Source organism: Cebidichthys violaceus, unplaced genomic scaffold (assembly GCF_023349555.1).
Source record: "Cebidichthys violaceus isolate CVI_PGR_0920_01 unplaced genomic scaffold, fCebVio1.0.p SCAF_11, whole genome shotgun sequence".
NCBI lineage: Eukaryota > Metazoa > Chordata > Actinopteri > Perciformes > Stichaeidae > Cebidichthys > Cebidichthys violaceus.
Window position 1 is genome coordinate 15,746,571 of NW_027176274.1, and position 21,298 is coordinate 15,767,868.

The 21,298-nt window shown below is 41.5% G+C and overlaps 1 protein-coding gene across 2 annotated transcripts in view; it reads right to left on the reverse strand.

The window, feature by feature from the left end:
• The window catches only part of slc4a3 (solute carrier family 4 member 3), a 41,854-nt gene extending 27,792 nt beyond the window's left edge, over positions 1-14,062 (reverse strand). For both annotated transcript variants that reach the window (XM_068705131.1, XM_068705132.1), the window contains exons 1-5: positions 13,909-14,062; positions 6,091-6,265; positions 3,508-3,758; positions 3,134-3,321; positions 753-979 (exon numbers count right to left, since the gene is read on the reverse strand). In XM_068705131.1, the coding sequence (XP_068561232.1) occupies positions 753-979; positions 3,134-3,321; positions 3,508-3,758; positions 6,091-6,265; positions 13,909-13,962 (895 nt within the window). In that variant the 5' untranslated portion in view covers positions 13,963-14,062. The remainder of the gene's footprint in view (positions 1-752; positions 980-3,133; positions 3,322-3,507; positions 3,759-6,090; positions 6,266-13,908) is intronic.
• Positions 14,063-21,298: the final 7,236 nt, after the last annotated feature.

Genomic DNA, 21,298 nt, shown 5'->3' on the forward strand with positions numbered 1-21,298 from the left:
CGGTGCAGGCCGACGTACACAGGAGCTGATGGCATCTATCAATATCTTTGATCATACTAATATTTGGTATTCCCATTTTGAGCTGGTGTCCATAATTACTAGTGTAGTGTGTCGCATTAAAGCAGGATAACCAGTTGCAGATTTAAATAAATAATCAGAAAAAAAAACAATAAATCAGAAAATGAAAGAGGATGTGAGCTTTTGGAAATTGAATCACCAGCCTAACAGCACATTCTGAAAAACATGAAAATGTGTTTCACGCATGACTACACAAACTGCTATATAGACCTGGCAGTTATATCACAAATATCCTAGCAACCACACCAGGTGTTATCATGAAGGTCTGATGGAGAAGAGGTTGAGCACAGTGACTGGCTGCTATGCTATATAACAATCACGCCAGAAAAACAGACTTCTCACAAAGATCCCCCCACAACGTTGTTGTGGCGTGGGTGAAAAGTAGAATCTGAGTCATCTCAGATGGTGCATTTAGCAACAGAGGAAATCATCTCCCATTCCCCTGCTCCGAAGCCTTTATTTCTCCACAGCAGTGAGAGAATATAAAAGGTAGTTTTTCAGTCAGCTTGTAACAAACGAGGCCCAGCCATGTTATCACTTTGTGCAGCAAAATATGCCCCAAGATAGCAGATGTGAAAAGTAGTGATCGAGTAGTGGGTAACATTTTAGTCTACTGGTACAGTGAAGGTTAGAAGAGAATACATGTGGTTCCACCTCAGTTATATCGCCCTTACTTTTCATGTCATCCAGGTCGGCGCTGGCCAACATCTGGGCCTCTGCCTCATCAGTGGGCACCTGCTGGTAGACGGCCGTCTCCAGAGCAGTCATGCTGCCGATGCAGATCCGCTCCCGCAGGTCATAGTTGCTCCGCTGGGCGCCCGCCAGACGATGATGGACGGGCTTCCTACGGAACCAGCCGCGGTTGGTGGTTGAGCTTGTGGGATCTGATCCTGGGTGGACACTGACAAAAAGCAAAGGTAGATTAAAGATCATTAAATGCTGCAGTAATGAGCTTCACGGTATAAGACATTAGGGAGTGATGTCGTGCAAAGTGTCGAAATTCAGATGATGTGATTTACTCCAAACTCAAATGTAGCTGCTGACCAAAATGCTGTGATGTGCTCCTTGGTTGCATTGCTGTCTCTTCACCAGAAGGGGGCTTCACAACACAGCAGTAGGACTGACTCCTCACCAAACCTCTGAGTCATCCTCAGCTGTGTCCGCTCAAACGCAGCAACATGGCAGGCATGGTGGGGTTTCTGTGCTTTTATCCAACCAGGTGTTAGCAGAGACGAACACCTGAATCAACATGGGGCCCCTGACCTCCGACCAGTAAAATCCATACATTATTTTATAATTAAAGAAAAGAAAAAAAACAACAATGAATTCCAATGTTATGCATGTGTGCTGGCTAGATGGCCTTCCAATAGCTAGGACTCAGCTGGAGTCATTAGTGAACCACCAGCCTGAAGAACTACTGAAACATTTACACTGCTAATGTAATATATCTGATATACATAATATATATGTATGTAATATATCTGAGCCTATGCATGCAATAAGAGCAAGAACTACTCTGTGCTCTTGTCTGCTCTAATCTATTGCGCTGCTTGCATCCATTGCTATACACCTGCTATTTTAAAAGGAATTCATAGATACATTAGATGCAAAAATAAACCTTAGAATAATAACTGAATCATCTTCGATCAAGCTTTGGTATTCTTTCTTATGCCATGGAAGACAAAATATAAATTTCTGTCTTGCTGGCAGGTGGGTGTTGAATTTGCGGTCAACAGTGCACCACGAAAATTGTTCTTCTGAATTTAACAAGTCAAAAGTGAACCAGTCTACAAGGCTTTTTAAACTGCAGTTAACCATAGCAACACACTGTACTTCTGTGTAATGTAAGTTTCATCCTACACTACCAGGACACACTCCCCAGGAAAATGGACCATAATGGAAAACCATGCACAATGGACTAAAATACAGTGTATTTATTCATATAAAGTCAAAGAAAATTCTCACCCAACACTGCTGTTCCCCTCACAGAGCATTTTACCATTTTCAAGCTGATTGTTTTAGTTTTATGGCCAACAGGTTCATTTCATTGTCATTGCTCTAATAAACCTTGTTTCCAGCCCCAGCAAGCAGCTGTTTACAGCTAAAAAGCCTTCAATTCCACCATACGCTACCTCACCAGCAACAAACAGCAGCATGACAAGGTTAGCGACAAGCTGGTGGACATTTAGCTGCTAAAAAGATGGATATTTGACAGATATAAGGACTTTGTGGAGACCAAACCAAATCTAAAAGGAGAGTAAATATTACAACTTACATTCATCATGATCATGATTTTTTTGCTGAAAAGAACTCCTGCTCAATGACTGTGACGAAAGCAGAGGAAGACTCAGTAGAGGTGAGAGGAACTGAAAAGTGATAATTCACTCTGCCAATGAGGTTATGTTTGTCTGTTTGTAAGTAGGAATTCGGAAAAACTACTCGCCCGATTTTCACGAAACTTGGTTGAAGGCTGTAGCATGGGTCAATGAAGAAGCTTTACATTTCCATTTTTCTTTCAAAATTGCGAAATATGATGGATATCTGCCCTCTCCGATTGATAATATAATATCAAAGCGTGTTCCAAATCCTGTCTTTTAACTGAATCAGTATTACGGTACCTGCATGTACCGACTGTGGCTCGGAAGGAAGCGAGTCAATCTTCATCAGTCCCTCAATCAGAAATCGTCGGTTCGATCCCCGGCTCCTCTAGTCTATGTCGATGTGACACTTAACCCTAAATTGCTCCCGAAGGCAGTGCAATGAATGTGTTTGAATGATCACATAGTCCTGATGGGCAGGGCTATGTAAACCTTGCATGGTAGCCCCTGCCATCAGTGTATGAATGGGTATGAATGGGTATGAATGGGTGAATGACATGCAGCGTAAAAGCGCTTTGAGTGGTAGGAAGACTAGAAAGGTGCTATTCAAGTACAGGTCCACTAACCATTTACATGTAGCTACTTTACTGATAATGTACTACTACTCTGATAATAAACCCATGAGGCCAACAGTCTTCTGCACAAACAGAACAACTTGAGATGTCCTAATAGCCCACCTGTTGCACGCCGCTTCCTCTCCATGCACTTCCTCATTCTGTCCAAGAACTGCAATTGCCCCATTATGAGCCTCCTCCTTTATCAGAATGGGCGAGGCTTTCCGAGACAATGGATGCTCTTCGTTTTCCGTGTGGAAGGCAGTAAGGGGAAGGGGTTCCTCCAAGTCCTCTTGGCTCCCCAAACTAAACTGAGAGGAAGATGAAGATTAGTGAGAGGGGAGGAATGTGCTAACTTGTGGCTAAGCACCCCTTATACAAACACAATTACACGTGCCTTGGCCATCTCAATAGCAGGAACGAGCCTCCGTCAATTGTATGAATGTATCTTGCCACCTTTACACAAGAGGCCCAATGGTTCCTCAGTCCTATTTTACCTGTGGTTGGGTATCAGGTAGCTCCGTGGGCGTGGCAGCCACTCCCTGTCCGTCAGTCTCAGACTCGGCCTCTTCCTCGTCTACCTCGTGGATGGTGGGTGTAACGTCGGAAGGGGGCAGGGAGGTCTTTTTTTTCTTCCGTTTCTTTTTGCGCCTTCTGTCCGTGCTGTGCACCCTCTTGCGTAGACGCTGGGGCAGGGGCAGGTGGGTGGATAAGGGGTGGTGCGTATGGTGAAAAGTGTGTCTGTGATCTGTGTTAAACAACATTAAGAATGAAATCAGAAGTGTGTAGTATGCAAATAATATTTGCATGAAAAGCTGACACATTATGGTTCTGTTGTGCTTTGGATATGGAACTAAATTGACGCTGCAAATGTCAAGTTAGGATCTCTCCTCACGATGACAGCAGCATATTCAGGGGGAGTTATTATTCTGAGCTACTTCACATCTTTTCAGCATGTCACACAATGCTCCTAGACCTTAATGATTTTTCCCAAGACACGAGGCAACAATTTTTTACAAACTGGAATTTAATCAATGCAATCTGAGCTATAACGCAGAAGGATTTGCATCACTATCCACATTTCAAACAAGACTAATAGTAAGAAATCACATCACCAACCACCATTTGTTGTTGTTACAGAACCACATACTGATTTGATTCCATTTGGTGAAATATGCAAAGAACAAACGCATTGCTATTCTCAGAGAGGATGCTCTCTCTCCCCCTAATTCCCTATTAAGCACTTGAAAGACACAACACAAACAAAAGCTTTTGATTTTAATTAACATGTACAAATTGAGAAATGCAATGTGTAATACACATCAAAAGAAAGCAGCGCTATCTAATCTTAGCCACTATTATCTCCTGCCAGAGCATGTGGTATCAGTCAGCTAATCTGTCTAATAATAATCCACTGATATGTTTACATACACAGGATCTGGTGCCCTGCTCTAATTCTGATCTCTTAGTATTAACACAAGCCACACTTTGATAAACAAGGTCAGGATCCAATTATATAAATGTGTATTTATACACGCATAAACAAATTTACATTTAAGTGGATGATATAAACAGATAATAAACATGGATATTTTTGAATGCTAGTAGCTCTGTGAGGCTGTACTTAGGCGCAGTGGTGCTAAATGCTAATGTCACCATGCCAGCAGGCTGATGTTTGGCAGGAATAATATTTACCATGTTAATGTTATCTTGGTTTATAAGAGCACGCTAACATTTGCTAATTAGCCGAAAACACTAAGTAGAACCAGGCGGTAATCTACAGGTCTGGAAAGTGAAGCCAATGCAGAAATGACATAAACTTGCATTCTCTGGTTGCAAAAAAAAGTCTGATTGTATAGAAGTCTATGAGAAATTGACCTTACTTCTAACTTTAAGTATTACCTCAGTAAACATTGTAAACATGAGTGGTCTCATACAGAATGATGTTCATTTAGTAAATTATTGTTCCATTTAGAGTAAACAGACCATAAATCAAGGTATGCTTTAGGGCGTGACTACCTTGTGATTGACAGGTCGTTACTACGTCGTTGCCTGGTTGGGAGTTGTTTGTGTTTTGTTACAGCTTTAACCCATTCACACTGTGTTTTCAGTTCTTCAAAGTAACATGCTGCTCGCCTTATGCGTTTGGTTGTGCTCCAGCCTCTCATGTCACTTATGGTTGCAAAAAGCCAAGATGGCAATGGTCAAAAACCAAGATGGTGACGGCCAAATTGCCAAACTCAAAATCTTAAAACGGCAGTCCACAAACCAATGGGGGACGTCACAGTAACTAGGTCCACTTCTTATATACAGTATGAGTAGAGCTGAGGTTGATGGGAAAGTCAGTATTTGAATAGTTGCATGAATTTGGGGAAAGAAACAAAGCATTGGTCAACATAAAACACTGCCCTGAAGATGGTGCTAGATGAGATGTTTATCACTAAAGTTATTACAATTCCCCCTGAGGAGGACATGAATGTCTGTACCACATTTCATGGCAGTCCAGGAGACATTTCACTAAAAAACTAAAATGTCAACTCCTGGTGAGTGCTATCTAGCAAAAGTCTGGGGATGCTAAAGTCAATAGGAATCAATCACCGGAGACCGTAAATATCTTTAGAACATGTAATGGTCATCCAATAAATTGACCAGATATTTCAATTAAAAAACAAAAATTTCAACCTTTTTTGGCTCATGTCAAAAAGATGGCACGAGCAAACAATTCAAGGGATCACCAAAGTCAAGAGGGATCTCCCTCAAGGGACCATGAATCAATCAGGGCAATCCATCTAATGGCTTAAATATTGTACCGAAGTGGTGGATTTTAGTCCACTAAAATTAACAGAGAAACAATGTAAAATATAAGGAGTATGTAAAGACAGAAATATGATATATTTATAAAAATGTTGATCAAATGAAATGAACAATTGAATGAAAACTACAGGACTTCCATTGTACTCTGAGTAGTTTGCTTTCTAATAGTAATTTGGATCATTACGCTCTGCTGGATTATAAAACAGTGTGCGCGTTGTGTACTTGTCTATACAATGTATATACTTGCAAGCTGTAGCTCTGCTTACATTCAAAGTCTTTCTCAGTGTAATGCCGGCCCATCTTGTCTTCGCTGGTGGAAGCAGAATCACTGATGATGTCTCCAAAGCGCTCCACAGACAATGCTTTCTCCCAGTTCTCCTCCTCCTCTTCTCCTTCCAGTTCCTCCACTGATCCGTCCTCATCTTCCTCCTCCACCTTCACCTGGAGAAGAATGGAGAGAAATGAGACAACTTTTCACTGGTAGAAAGAGTTAACAAGGAGAGGGCTCTACAAGGGAAGGAGAAAGGATTACCCACAAAATGACCATTTATATATTAATAACACACCCCGGGTTACCTTTAAATTGAAGAAAGGTAGTTTTTCAAGCACGCCTTCACGGTGAACGAAGAATCATAAAAACAGAGATAAGTCTTGATAAATGGAAGTAAATGGAGGCCAGGTTCAACAAAAGCAAAACTTAACTGAAAATATCCTTTTGCAAACTCTCACACAACTCATGAAGTATAATCCAAGTCTCATTTATCTAGTCGTATGTTTACTGCTTCACAAACTAATCTCAATATCTAAAACAATTCCTCCACTATTGTATCATGCTCGCTGCAAGTCTGTGCATCAGACGGTAGTGGAGGAAGTGTTGTAAATAATAAGATTGTGGTGAAAATGCATAGTTTAGGATGCATGTGTTTTGGGATTCTCCATTTACCCTGGAAGCATATGAGAAAAAAAAATCTTCAAGAATTGAAAGTAACATGGTGTTATTAATTGATATACAAATTGTAATTTTATGGATTAAGTATTCCTTTAAGGGGAGTGCTTTGGAGGAAGTCCTAATCAGAATGAACCTAGAACAAATGTATATACGGTTGAAAACTGCCTCAATGCATTGCGCATAAGCAGTTTGAATTGCGTATATATCTAAAAAAAATCTTCTGCCAACACAAACTTGAATTGTTACTGCTCCATTTCAAGCCAAAAATCAACCAAAAACAGGGTTTTGGTTTGGCCCCAAACCCTGTTTTTGCTTTATATTTCTAATAGGAGTAAGCTAAATGTAGTGTACTGTAATTCTGTTACAGCACAATAAGCACATAGTGTCTGTACACCCTCCACTGCATGTGAGGACATCAAATCAATACAACATAGTGCTAAGCAGCAAAGAACTAATGCACTAGACAGCCCCTGGAGACAGCGGAGGCTGAAGGGAGTGTCCTGCCAGGTTGCCTCTGATAGGTCAAATCTTTGGGACAGGCCGCTTCCTCGGCCTCAGATTGGTGCTGGCAAGAGCTGTAAGCAGTCTGGCAAATGCTCGGTGGTCTCCGATTTCTCCGAGCCAGGGCTCCATTACTCCCTAATTACCAGTGGGATGAAGGGACGGGAAATGTTTAATGATCTGAGCTACCTATCTACATAAGGCTGAGGCAGAAGAAGCCAGACAAACTATAAAAGGGGGAATTTTAAATTCAGTGAGCAGTAAAAGGCTTGTTTTTACTGGACGGCCAGCTAAATTTTGCTCATTACTTCAGGTGCTCTATATTCCTGCGAAGCCACGCTGGTGTAATTTCAACCTCTCTAACATCCTCCTCTTCTTACTTTGTATCCGTGTAAGACTCTGAATTTAATAGTCCTAATGCAATGCATGGGGGAATAATACTCTCAGCTGTGGCAGATACTACAGTAAAGGGATTTTTCTCCTAACCTGCTTTCGCTTTTGCTCAAGCTCCATTGGCACACAACTCTTTCATGTCATCTTTGAAGTCAGTTGAAGGTGGAGGGACACAGGAGGAGGGCAACCCATGCCCAGGTGGTGGAGTCACTATGTGAGTCCGATTTGGATGACGGACAATGGAGAGCAGTGATTTTAAATGGGACACAATAGCAATCAGAGATTTTAGCACAGGCTCATATAATTCCAGTGTTTGGATACACTGAAACTCTAGTTTCATCCACACAGACACAGATGGACCAGTCATCCTGTCTGGTGAGAAATTCTGAAGTGAGATAAAAAAAATCTGAACAATACAGTATCACCAAAAGCAACTTGAAGCCACAGTGAAAATGAATTGAAGAAAATAAAACAAAAAAGAATCAGCAGTCAACAGAGTGTATCCTTTGTGTGGTATAAACCCACTGGAGCACAAAGGAATTATACAATCCAATTTCCGTCAGCGGTGTTGCCAACATGGAGATGGAAATCTCCAAATAATGAATAAGAGCTCTCATCTTTAGGAACATTAGTACTGTGGGTTACCATTTACATCAAACATGACATTTGATGCGTATAAAACTCAACTACTCTGTGGCTGGTTTGGCCACTTCTAATCAATTATGAGGAGGAGAGCCTGCAATTCAAACAGTGTGAACACTGTTCAGCTAAAACATGCTGTCTAACCTTTTCTCATGAGCCAACTGCCCAACTTCCACTGCAGCATTAATATTTCATTTTTAATGGAATGCTGAGCCAGAGAGCTACATTAAAATATTCATCATCTGCTGACTAATATGGAGGAGGGTGTTTGCCCTGTTTGTCAAGATCAAATGCCTCCACAGTAGTGATCAGGAAAACCTTCTGGGGTGAGGGCATATTTGGGTTTTTCATGTCTATTGAACATATCCAGGTAAATATGCTACTAGTGGCGTAGTATAAGCAGTGGGAGAGATTACCTATGGTGCGGAGGAGTTTTTTTTATTTCACATATTTCTGCTAGATTAAGTTGCCCATAAACCTGCAGACCATCTGACCGGTGTAATAAGCATCTCGCACTCTGCTGAATCCATCGGAGTTCCATTAAAAACACATGCTGAGCAAGTTCACTGAAAAAATATTTTTCTATATGTAAAAATCTATTATTTATGCTGAAAACTGAAAACATTGTAGATGTATTTACTGATGTGATGGTGCAGCCATAAAATAAACTACAGGCATCGTATATTCTACTACAGATGTTGGAACAATCGACAAACGAACCCAGAAGTGCACGCCCCCCTGACCGCTGCTAGGGTTAAGGTGCTCACCAGCTGGTAAAAGCCAACCCCAGATTTGCTTTTGGAACGAGCTTTGTCCGCACGGTGTTTCGCCTTGTGATATTTGCGGGCTTTTTTCCAGCACTGAACATTTTCATAGTTCATCTTGGATGCGCCCATACTATCTGGCATTATGTTTTTGTTGATGCCTGGAAACGTTCCAAAATAACCACCACACACTTCTAGTGGGTCAGAGACTAGAGTGATTTAGAGGGATTACTTCTGTATGAGTCATACATTGATAGGAAATATCCTACCCTTTCTGCCTTTAATATCCCAAAGCCATGGAGGCAATAAAAAACAACCCTGCTGTTTTCAAAAAGGAAAAAGCATCGACCGCACATACAAATCTTTTAAAATTCACAAGGAGCATTAACCTCTGAAAAATGTCATGTCATGTTCTTCTACACATTGTTCCAGGTGGAAGGGGCACCAGCATATTTTGCCCAGCTCCGTCCTACAATAACTCTGTAAACATAATTTATAGAACGTTGTCAGTGATTGTGGGCCATATTGGTTTTGAAAACGTAAAGTGGCTCCAATCAAAAGTTGTATCATATAAATAGATCAAGTAACAGTGTCCTGTAAAAGGAGTCACAAACCCATAGATAATTCACACTAGATTTAGCAGTTTCAGCTCGACAAATGTTTTGGTTTGACAGCCTGCACATTCAGTGCTTTGGCTTACTCTCAAAAAGCTCTGTACAGTACCTGCTCTGCACCAAACAGCAGCCTTTAGTGCCCTCAGGAGTTATTGGAGACCAAAGCTAAAAGGAGAGTGAATGTTTTGCATTCATCAGGTGACCAGAGACACAACTTAAGATGCTGCTCAGTGTCTGCTGGATGTGGATCAACCTAATTTAATTGAATGAAAGGGAGTTGTCTCTATCTTTATGCTGAGCAATATGGTGCCTCTATAGGCTCTTGTATGTTACACTGTTTGATAGTATGTCACTGTATGTTTGCTGTTCTTCACACAACAGGCGAAGAGGATCGCATAGTGCTAGGGAGTCAGTTAAAAAATGTGACTTATCGAAATCCAGTCGGATGAAAATATGCAATCAGTTTGTTTGCCTCTGCAAATGATGCCGCTTTCTGTTGCTTCCTGCTCGTTTTTATTTAGCAGTGTTTTAAACTGCTTCCCACTCCCATCGTCCCTTCATCCCGGCATCAGTGATTGAAGGAGCTGGCACTCTTCCCAGACAAACAAATCACAACTAACATAAATATCAGCAATAGTGTTTTGCTTTCCTTTTCACTGCACAGCTGATGTTTATGAGCCATTATTTCAAAATGTGCGCCTCGCTGAATGGGATTGTTTGCAAGTTTGCCTTAAATATGGTCCAATCATACACAAAAACATCTAACTACCACAAATATTTCTGTCACTTTTAATCTGCCACCGAACAACAGCGACACAAATAATACCGAATCAGCAGAGCAGAGTTTCCGCAATCTTCACTCTTTAATAATAACAATAATAATAAAGATAATAATAATAAAATAAATGGACATAAAATGCATATAAAAAATAAGATGAATATATATAAAATTAAATAGAATATATGGACTGCATAACATAAGATGGAAAATAAACCTATTTCATGAAGCTTTTAATGAGGCTTTACTACGGTTTCCACTTGCAGTAGCTAACAGTCAAAATCCAACACGTATTGTTTCACATCTTCATCTTATGACCCACATGTGATGACCAAAGCCACCAACATCCATAAGAGGATCTCTTCAAAAACTGCAGCTGACATAAACTGGCAGCAGCTGGTGATGTTTCTGTGGCAACCCACACTCAGCTGGGCCACATAGGTTTGCTTTAATATCTTACACACACACACACACACACACACACACACACAGCCTCACACCAAACCACCTCAGAAAATTAAATAAATAAAGCTGTTAAGAGTGACATTGATCAGCTATAAGAGATACAGTAACATTGCAAAGAAGCTGTTCTGTAGGAAGAGAGTGCACATGTAATTGAGGGTAGGAAATTGAAGGGTCCACTTATGTAACCAGGGTATCAGCCTATTACTTCCTTCAAACCAGTGTCACAATATGCTATACACACTGTGGATGACAAGGTCCCCACTGTGCGTAATGACACATCACTGACTAAGTTGGCAGAGCTTTTACTCCCTTAGAACACAGGCTAATAGCTAGGAAGCATTCTGCTATGCAGGGCTTGAGCACTTTCCACAGACCCATCCTTCTGTGAGACACTAGAGGGAACAATTCAGTGCTTCTTTCAATCAAGATACGTGATTCTGCCAATCCACCATTTGTTTGACTTTCAATTTCACAATTTCATTCTTTTTTCTTCAGCACTTACACTATGCCATTGTTAAACGATCAGGTTTTGATAGTTATATTGTTATAGTTATGTACTATTTGATTTCAAACTTCGAAATCAAAATCTCAGTCCAAACAATTTTCAATTAAGAAAACAATTGTGACACCCTTACTCATTATACTTCAATTCAAAACCTTAAAATGGAAAATGCTTCTTTTAGGTAATGTGTGAACTGCTCAGCCTCTCCAAGAACATTTATTCTGAGGTGCTGTAAAGGAGGTTGTTTAACTTTAGATACAAGCCGAGCAATGTGGATTCTGTCCTGGCCATGGAACAGTGGACCAGCTCTTTACAGTTGCCAGAATGTTGGAGGGGACATGGGAGTTTGCCCATCGAGTCATTGCCCCAAGCGATGGAGTTCAATTATCTCGGGGTCTTGTTCAAGAGTAAGAGTAAAATGGAGCAGGAGATGGACGGACGGTCATCTGTGATGGGGTGTGTCCAGTTAACATTGTGTTGAGAAGGGAGCTGAGCCGGGAGGCAAAGCTCTTTATTTACCAATCCATCTATGTCCATCCACGCTCCGATCCTCACCTATGGTCATGAGCTCTTGGTAGTGACTGTAAGAATGAGATCGTGGCTACAAGCAACCGAAAAAAGCTTCCTTCGTAGGGTGGTTGGGCTTAGCCTTATAGGATGAGAAGCTCAGATATCCTGAAGGAGCTTGGAGTCTCAGCTTCTTTGCGTAGAAAAGGGGCCAGCAGAGATAGTTCAAGCATCTGATCAGGATGCCTCCTGGACACCACCAGGCTCGTCCAACTGGTGAAAAAAAGTCCCGGGGTAGACACAAAATACTCTGGCTAGCATGTTAGCGGTTAGCTCACCAGCAGTAGTTTGCCAGCTAATCCTACATCAACAAGTTTCTAGAACTTCATATTCATGGCATGGATATTTTTTTTTTTGTTGTGGCCCTTGCAATTGCTGGTTTAGCAATATCTGGGAAAACTCAATTTCATATTGTCAATAAATGTCCAAATAATGATAAAACATTAGGCACACCTTGGTTTTTATTTTTGCCACAGTATTGCAACAATATCAAAAGTGCCATTTGAAATAACTGAAACAGGCCTTTTGTTTGACATTCATGATATACAAACAGTTTTAATGGGCAGCACTGGCCTGAGGGTTAGAGAACAGTGACACATGCCTCTTTTAGAAATACCAGATCCAGCTGGGAAAATACTTGATTAGGGAAACAGGAAACACCACATCACAAGCTTTTTTTTTTATAGACATGTTATTTGGCAGCTGATTGTTGTGAAAATGTGAATTTAATGTTAGAAATACACTGCGAACATTAATTTCCCTAGTGAAAAGGCACCTTACTCGATTCTTTTACTGGCTCACTGAGAGTGACTCCATCAAAGTCAGACTCTCCTCCAGTTCCCTAGCAGTCAGCATTTGCATATCCATTTTTCCAATCTTTAAGATGTCAGTCAATTTCCAAAATGAACTATTAACCCTGCTTCACTTCCTTTACTTCTACATTTCATAATGCAAACCAGCACTGCCAGCTGAAAAGAAAATATCACATTTTTATTTTTCTTGCATTAAGTGGTTTTGCATACCACAGAAGGTGTTAGTCTGTATGCTTACAGTACAACATATTATTATATTTTTCTTTAGTTTCTGTTCAAAGAATTGTTTGACATTTTGGAAAATACAAAACAATTGACTTTGGACGTAGCCTATTTATCCCGTTTCCAGTTGTTATGCTAGCAAAGCTAAGCTAATTGCATTTTGGATTTAAATCTTTAAACACACAGACATGAGAGTGGCATGGATGGTTCTTCTCTCGGCAAGAGGGTAGTTACATTACCCACAATGACAAAGTATTCTTTTGAATATACACATGTTCATTGATTATGTTTTCTTTGTTGGCAAAGAATACACTACCATTTAGTGTCTTCTACGCACTTTCTATAGAAAATCCATGAATGAAATCAACAGCACTAACTCCAACAGCATTACCTTACTTGCCACAGGGACTCTGCCACTGTTCTTACTCACTTAGCTGCTTGGGAGAGCTCCCGGGTCTAATTAGGGCAATTTAGATCAAGCTGAAAGCTGTTGGCTTTTTCACAAGATTATGCCATCCTGAACATCGGGCTGAATAGTTAACCTCCTGAGAGGGCTGCTGGCCAAAAGGCAACAGAATCCCTCCAGCTCAGAACCGACTAGCTCTGGGCAAAACAAACTTGTGTCTAGTCATATAAAATGTAAGGTTCATGACATTTTTAGAACTGCAAAAGCCTATTTCACAAGTTTATGGTTCCGAATCGAATGAAGAAAAAAGTTCATATTGCTGTAACACTTCATAACACAAGACATGACAGTAATGTACGGTGGGTTTTATTTAAAGTTGTTTGGTGTGTGTATACTTAAGTCACGTTTCCATGTTTTATATCTTCCTTTTACAAGGTTAGATTATAGGAACACCTAAAGTAATTCTTACCTGCTGTAGGTTGTCCAACACATCTATCTCTGGGGCATGGCCTCCTGTAGCCATGGGGCCTGGCGTGCAGCCAGTAGGTGAAGAACAGCTCTATGACGAGGGTACGGGTCTGCTGAAAAGACGGCTAGTGTGGCTGCTGTAAACTAAAGAGAGAGACTGGGTATGGAGTTTCTGTGGGGAGGGATGTGTCTGGACGGACAGTCTTAGGTGATGAAAGGGGTGGCAGGTGTGGGGGTGGGGTGGGGTCAGTGCTGTTGGGAGAGGGGAATAAGCCGGAGAGGGAGGGAGGAAAGGATGGGGTGCAGAGCAGCAGGAACCTCGGGGAGGACGAGGATCAGCCCTTCTCTTTCACGGCTGGGGATCCAGGAAGCCTTTGGGGTGGCATAACCTGCAGGAGAGTGGACAGGAGAGACAACATTACTAGTCAGACATGAGGAATGTATAAGCAACTGTTGCACAGTAACCAAGGACTGTAAATGATCAACACATAATGAAAAATACACAAAGTGAATAGTAATGGTCAAAGTGAATAGCTATATTCCTATCAAAATGCTTTAAGCAAATTTTTGCAAAATGAAACAAGTCAATATGTCTGTCTGTTACCTTTGCTCATATCGTCTTTGCTGCTCCCCACCCATATGATAGTCTTTGTGTTTCGCATGCATCTGTTTTGAATCACTGGTTCCCTGTTGTGTGTTTTTTTCAGCTTCAATGGCGTCAGAGAGGGTGTTGACGTGCAACAAGAGCCCCTGTCCCTTGTCATACTGTACTAAACTTTAGGGGGGGACATTGTACTTCTAGTATCTCAGTGGAGTGAAAGGTGAACACTATGTATTGATCTGAATAACACTTATTTTCCACATTACATCCTCTAGGTGTACTACTTGTACCAGGGGATCTTCCTTCAAGAACATGTGACAATCCCTTTCCTCTCCTGTCGTACTTCTCTTAGGCCGGGTTAAGAGCTGGATGCAAACACTATTTGAACAACAAATTATCTAGCAAGCCCCATTATGGCAGTCCAGAGAGTCACAGACATAATTCATTTGGCATATTCTAAATCTGGCTGGTAGCACAAGTTTGGAAAACCCCCTGTGAGCTACACAAAGTCATAGTCTTTGTTGTTCAAGTAACCATATCAAGATTAAAAAGGTATGCATTGTCCCAGTTTAAAGCAGCCTTATCTGATTATTTGGCCACTGGGGGGCAGTGGAACAGAGTTCAAGTAATTATGACTAACATATTAGCAAACAATTGTACATCCAGCAGTTGCAGAGCAATATTAGCATTCATTTAGGAGGCATTTCTCTGTCCATCTGGCAAATGTGAGATGGGAGTCTAACATTCACTGTCCTTTTAGCTCTGTTAGGCCTCTGCCAACTCCTCAGGGAAACCAGCTAAAGCCCCTTTTAGACAACAGGGACTAGCAACCTTTTGAGGAACTCAGTGCATTTCAATCTCATGGACCAGGGTCTAAATTTTTGTTTTTATGGAGACATTTTACCCCCCAAAAGGCCCACGTCAGGAGTTAGTACTTCCTCAACATACAGAAACCTTTGGGGTGGTGGGTTTGCAGGAATGACTGGCGCTGATTGGTCGAACACACACAAGGCCCTGCTGCTTCAACGCCTGTACAGGTTCATCGCATTGGTTCATTTTTCTTTAACGTGTTTTTCTTTATTAGATGAAACGGGTGGCCACACTGAACTGCAGGCCAACACTGCGACCACCAGCAGCCCTCGTCCCATGTCCCTGGTCTCCACAGATCTTTAGACCGCTATGGAAACGCAGACGACATAGCAATTAGCAACTTATTAGCTTCCGACAGACTGTTGGATTGTTATTTTGGTACCCTGAAGATCAAAATTCTCTTATCAAATGCCATGTCTTTTAATTGCAGTAACATATCCGGCCACAGGCATTACTTCATTTATCTTTATACTCACTTCTCAGTCTAATCTGGGTACCACTGTAGCACACACATGCATAAACAAACAAGGGAGGGTACCTTGGGACCGCTTAATTATGCCGATGATGCCAAAATAGAAGCCGCTGATTATTTTGGTTCTCACGTGGAGGAAAACAGGTGCCTCTCATCCATGTAAACATGCCAAGGATTGCAGGTCAGCAATTATTCTGGACAGTGTGAGTCAAGATCTAGTCACTCAGAATTTGAGTCGATCTGCAGTGCTTACATGCCCCTTTGAAATATGAATAGGGACCACCAGAATGTTCTACCCCTGATGAATATAGTTACAGCAGTGCATGCAGTGATAGGACAAAAAAAAACAACAACATTAGACTGAATTGAGCATACATCATTACAATTAGATACTGCCTCCAGAAAGAGGCCGATGGAATATAGCTGATAAATCCCAAATGACCCACTCTGTTTGGAGCTGCTGTTTTCCCACTGTCACAATAAGAGGCTCCACATCTGTCTCCGTTTTATTCAGCTGACTCACTCTGAGACATTTACGGCTGGCTCGTGGCTCGCATTACGCACAAGGCGCTGCACATATGAAAGTATGAGATGAGTATGCAGTATGGCACTTGGGCAATTGTTGTGCCCAAATGTGGCATTAATTATAGCTGTGCTGCATCGCCAAGAACAACAGGCTCAATAAAAACAGGCAGAGACGAATCCATTCTGAGCAACTTCCACCACCTTTTCATTACTACAATTAATTTGTGCTGTTTAAATATGCAATGGGAGAAATACCCGCTACACATGTCCCGCTCTACCTTGTGTTGTGTCTGAAGGGCCTGTGGGTCACCCCGATTAGCCCGCTGGCGGAGTGTGTATCGACCTTGGCACGAGCTCCCGCCCACCGCCACCTGACTCACTGCTACCCCTTCATACCAGCTGTGTAATCAGAGAGCTCTGCACGGCTCGCCCTTTGAATGTGTGAAGGGGACGCTGACATACATAAGTGACTGACATTGATAGTGTTGTGGTGGTGGGGGGCGGAGCTGCTGAGGAATGCCAAACAGATACAAGAAGAGGAAAACAAAACCTCTGGTGAATGTCAGGGCTACAATACAGATGATGAGGGTGACACAGGACAGACCCCCTGAAAATAGTCAGCCACATATTTCACTGCAGAGATGAAATACTGGGCCACACGCTCGGTCAAATGGACGAGAGGGCAGCACACTCATCACCTGATGCTCAATTTCACCCACCAAGAAACACTTACATGAAAGATGTGGCTGACAAATGAATAGTTATGTCATGAATATATTAAATGAATGTTAACCACAAATGTTGTGAAAGTGAGCAGTAACAAAGAACAACATTTTTTTTTCTTACTTGTTTTTATCACAATTGAATGAAACTAGTCCAGACATCAGACACCCGTTCATATAAAAACTAATGGAAAAATAAAATAAAATGAAAATTCTGAAAAAAAAACTGATTTATCAAGTCCCAAACTAATGCCATCCAATGTCTTATTTTGTCGACCAATCCTCGAAGATCTAACAATATTGACTTAATTATCAAATTGCTTATCAAAATGTTGTTTTTCTGTTGATTGATTAATTTAATAATTGTTTCAGCTAGTTTGTTGGCTTAAGTGACTAGTTATCAATTAAGTTGACATATGTTTGCATCTCACAATAATACCACTGCTGCCAATGAACAGAAGCTTCTTCAAGCCGTTTATTTGATTGCAACAACTAACAATGCTGCATTCATAAATATTAAGAGGGTCATTTTTAAGATAATTTGCATCTTGACTTATGAAACTGGACAAAAATAACTACACTCATAATTCTGCTGTATTACATAATATCAGAAGATAAGTTTTAAGAATGAAATGAAATGCCATTTTTGCCAGGCAGCTTGGAAAGAAAGCTGGAACCATGAGCGACAGAGGCTGGTTTGTGTGGAGGGTCCTACGTTAAAACTGAACCGTGTTATTAACACAGAAGCAGCGATGGAAACATGTTTGTTTGCTTATTTTTCAGCAGCCTGGTGTTTGTTGCACATAATTTAATCAAGGCGGGTCTTTGTGCCAAATGGCACTACAATTTCCACTACAGATGCCAAAGCCATATCCGCCCTGTGGCCTCCCACTGGTTGTAGGGATTGAATCAACTAAAGGTGACTTCCATACAGCCGAAAACAAGTCATGAATATTAGTGAATATCGCTATCAGTCGTCAGCTCACTGCTTTACTTACATCCATCCTTTAAACCTGTATTGTTATGTTTATCCCAATGCATCTACTGATAGCATTTCGTTAAAAGTCTAGTCTGGAGTAATACACTGATTCTTAATAACCATCCATCCATTAGCTTTTTGTTTATCGGCGGCTGGGTTGCAGGAGCAGCTGCATATTCCAGATGTCCTTCTCTCCAACAATATTTTACAGCTCTTCCTGGTGGACCCCGAGGTGTGCAGGCCAGACGAGATATCTAATCTCTCCAGCGTGTTCTGGGTCTACCCGGGGGCTTCTTACCCGTTGGACGTGCCCGGAAAAACTTTAAACGGGAGGCGTCCAGGAGGCATCCTGACCAGATGCCTGAACTATCTCAGCTGGTCCCTTTCGACACAAAGGAGCAGCAGCTCTACTCCGAGCTCCCTCTGGATGTCTGAGCTTCTCACTCTATCTCTAAGGCTGATCCCAGCCACCCGACGAAGGAAGCTCACTTTGGCCACATTTATCCGCGATCTCATTCTTTCGGTCACCATCCAAAGCTGATGACCACAGGTGAGGGTCGGAGCGTATGGATTGGTAAACTGCGAATTGCACCTTCCGGCACAATGCTCGCATCACTGCTAATGCTGTACAGAACCATCTGCCCCTTTGCGCTCTGGGGCAAATTTGTGATTTTGGGGTTATACAAAATAAATTGAATTGAATTGAATTGAATTTCATGCTCCATTTTACATGAACAAGACCTGGAAATACTTGAACTCCCTCAGTTAAGGCAGTCCCCAACCCCGGGAGGATCAATCCATCATGTCAATAACCTGATGCATTAAAAATGAAATTTCACATCATCAAACGTATTATTTAGTTATCCTTTATGTATAAAATTAGCATTACACATGCCAATTTTTGTTTTTCTGTCCACTGTGTATACATATTCTGTTTTATTCTTATTTCTGCAGCCCTGTCCTTTTTCAGGTTGTTAATCTTTGCAACCAGTAGATCATATTAACCTGGAATTATTATGGCGCTGAAGAAACCAGAGAGTGACCATCTTAGATCAAAAACTGAACAAGACTGACTCTTGGCATCAGTGTGGAGACATCTTGCAGACTTTCACAGTACATAATGACAAACGTGGACAGGACTTAACACTCAGTGCAGAGGGAGAATGTAAGATCACAAGTAACTGCAAACTCCAGTCAACATGTTAAACCCACACGTATCGTGTTGCAGCATAACTAACACTGCTCAGTACTTAATGTAGCCTTGCATATATGCACATCTTTTTTATCAACAAACGGGCAGCACTGCCAAAAATACCATCTGTCCAAGCACAATGCTATCATGTCAGCCAGAAAGCCTGAACAGAGGCCACCAGCAGAGTCCTCATTAACAGGTCTTTGGCCGGTAACAACCTCCCCTACAACTCCAGGCCAGATCAAGCCACTCCAAGCACAGCCTTGAGCTATTTCTTCATGTATAGATCTATATTTAGAGACAAGTGGGCTTCAAACTCCGAGTCACCGTGACTCTTAATAGTTCTAAAGAGGCTTCAAACTTCAACACTGTGAAGTTGTAGACAAGTGCAACATGGGGAAAGCTTCAAGGCCAAAGAGAAAGTATAGCCTAAAGGCGATAAACAAAAATATTTGTATAAACCCTTTTACAGCCGACATCATCAAAAATAAGCATGTTGGCAACATACGTGGCCTTTAGCCCCAGCCTTTCAGACGAGTTAGCAAGCTTTGAACGTTGAATTAAAACTGCTACCAGCATCAAAATGTCTGTTGCTGTTGCGTGTCCGGTTGTCAGAATCGATATTGCAACAGAGGACTCAAGTTCTACAGAATTCCTACGGTATCACAACCGTTTCAGAGCAACAGGTGATTCGGTTTTACGAGTGACCATGCTAACTGGTGACTTTCAGCAGAATGCGTCCTTGGTCACTCGTAATACCTTGCGTAAATTGTTTGAGTTGGTAATAAACGCGGCTGAGTATGTATTTAAAATTGATTGAAGGCTTTTTACGAGTTCACCTTTACGATGTCATCAGCTGCTGTCACTACGAGCAACCATGACGCATTCGACCGAGAGTCACCTGTTAACATGGTCATTTGTTAAACCGAAACACAGGAGGCTGCAAGCTGTTAAAGGTGTTGACTACCGGTAGATTAATCATGCATGATTAGCCATTGTTTAGTTCTCATACAGTTAGCATCACAGCATAGTTTATCCTTGTTCAGATGATCGTGTAATTTGCATTTGATTTGTCAATCTGAAGGTCCCGTTTGTAAATTGGACATGGACCTCCACAAAAACAAAAGGCTCTCGGTTAAGTAGGTAACCCCCAAGTGAATTGAAAGGTGCTCTAGAATTCAAACTGTAGAACAAAAAGAAGCTTCCGGGCTTATACTTCAGGCACACTCGCACTGAGCCAAGGATGCAGTTAAAATGCCTTTAGCAGTTCAGGTGTCAGCCTGAGTGGAATGCCGTGATCCCTCACACAGGCAGTGTGACCAGGAGCCTAAATTGCAACATCATCACCACCATATCATAAAATGAATTTGCTACAAATAGGCTAGCAAAAGAAGTTGTAAAAGTCACCATGACAATTATAGTCATAACAATAAAATAACTTCAATGAAATCAACAACAATAGAGGGACCAAGCCTGTTTACAAGATCCCCCCCCCCCCATACATCTCAGCGCTGACTCAAGGCCAATTCAAACCAGAGCTCCTGTATTTGCATGGTGAGAAAGCCTACATAGGTGAGAGAATGTGTTTGTTATGTAGGCTATGGTGAACTAACCCATTAATCAGGTAGCCCCAAATCATCCAGTTGTATCTTAAGTGACAAGAGTTTACAAAATGTAAAAATGTGTAATATTGTTATTGTATGAAACAATGCAAAAATAGAGTTTCCTTTATGTATGCAGAGCCTACTGTAGTTCACGCTGCTTTTGAAATCCCACTCCCTGCATCTTCTTGCTCGGACATAAGTGGTACATGAATCAATACTTGCACTCAATTCTGAAACTTCTTATTTATAAAACATTTGTAGCTGAAAAGGTGTCGGGTTACCACAGCCGGTGTGGTTCCCGCCGGAACTGCACAGCCAGCAGCTTTGAAGAGTTCAAATTGAGGAAATCCTGTGAAGCGCCATTAGTTTACTCTCCTCAGCGGACGATATTGCTGAGTCATTACTATGTGACCCAATCCACCTCCT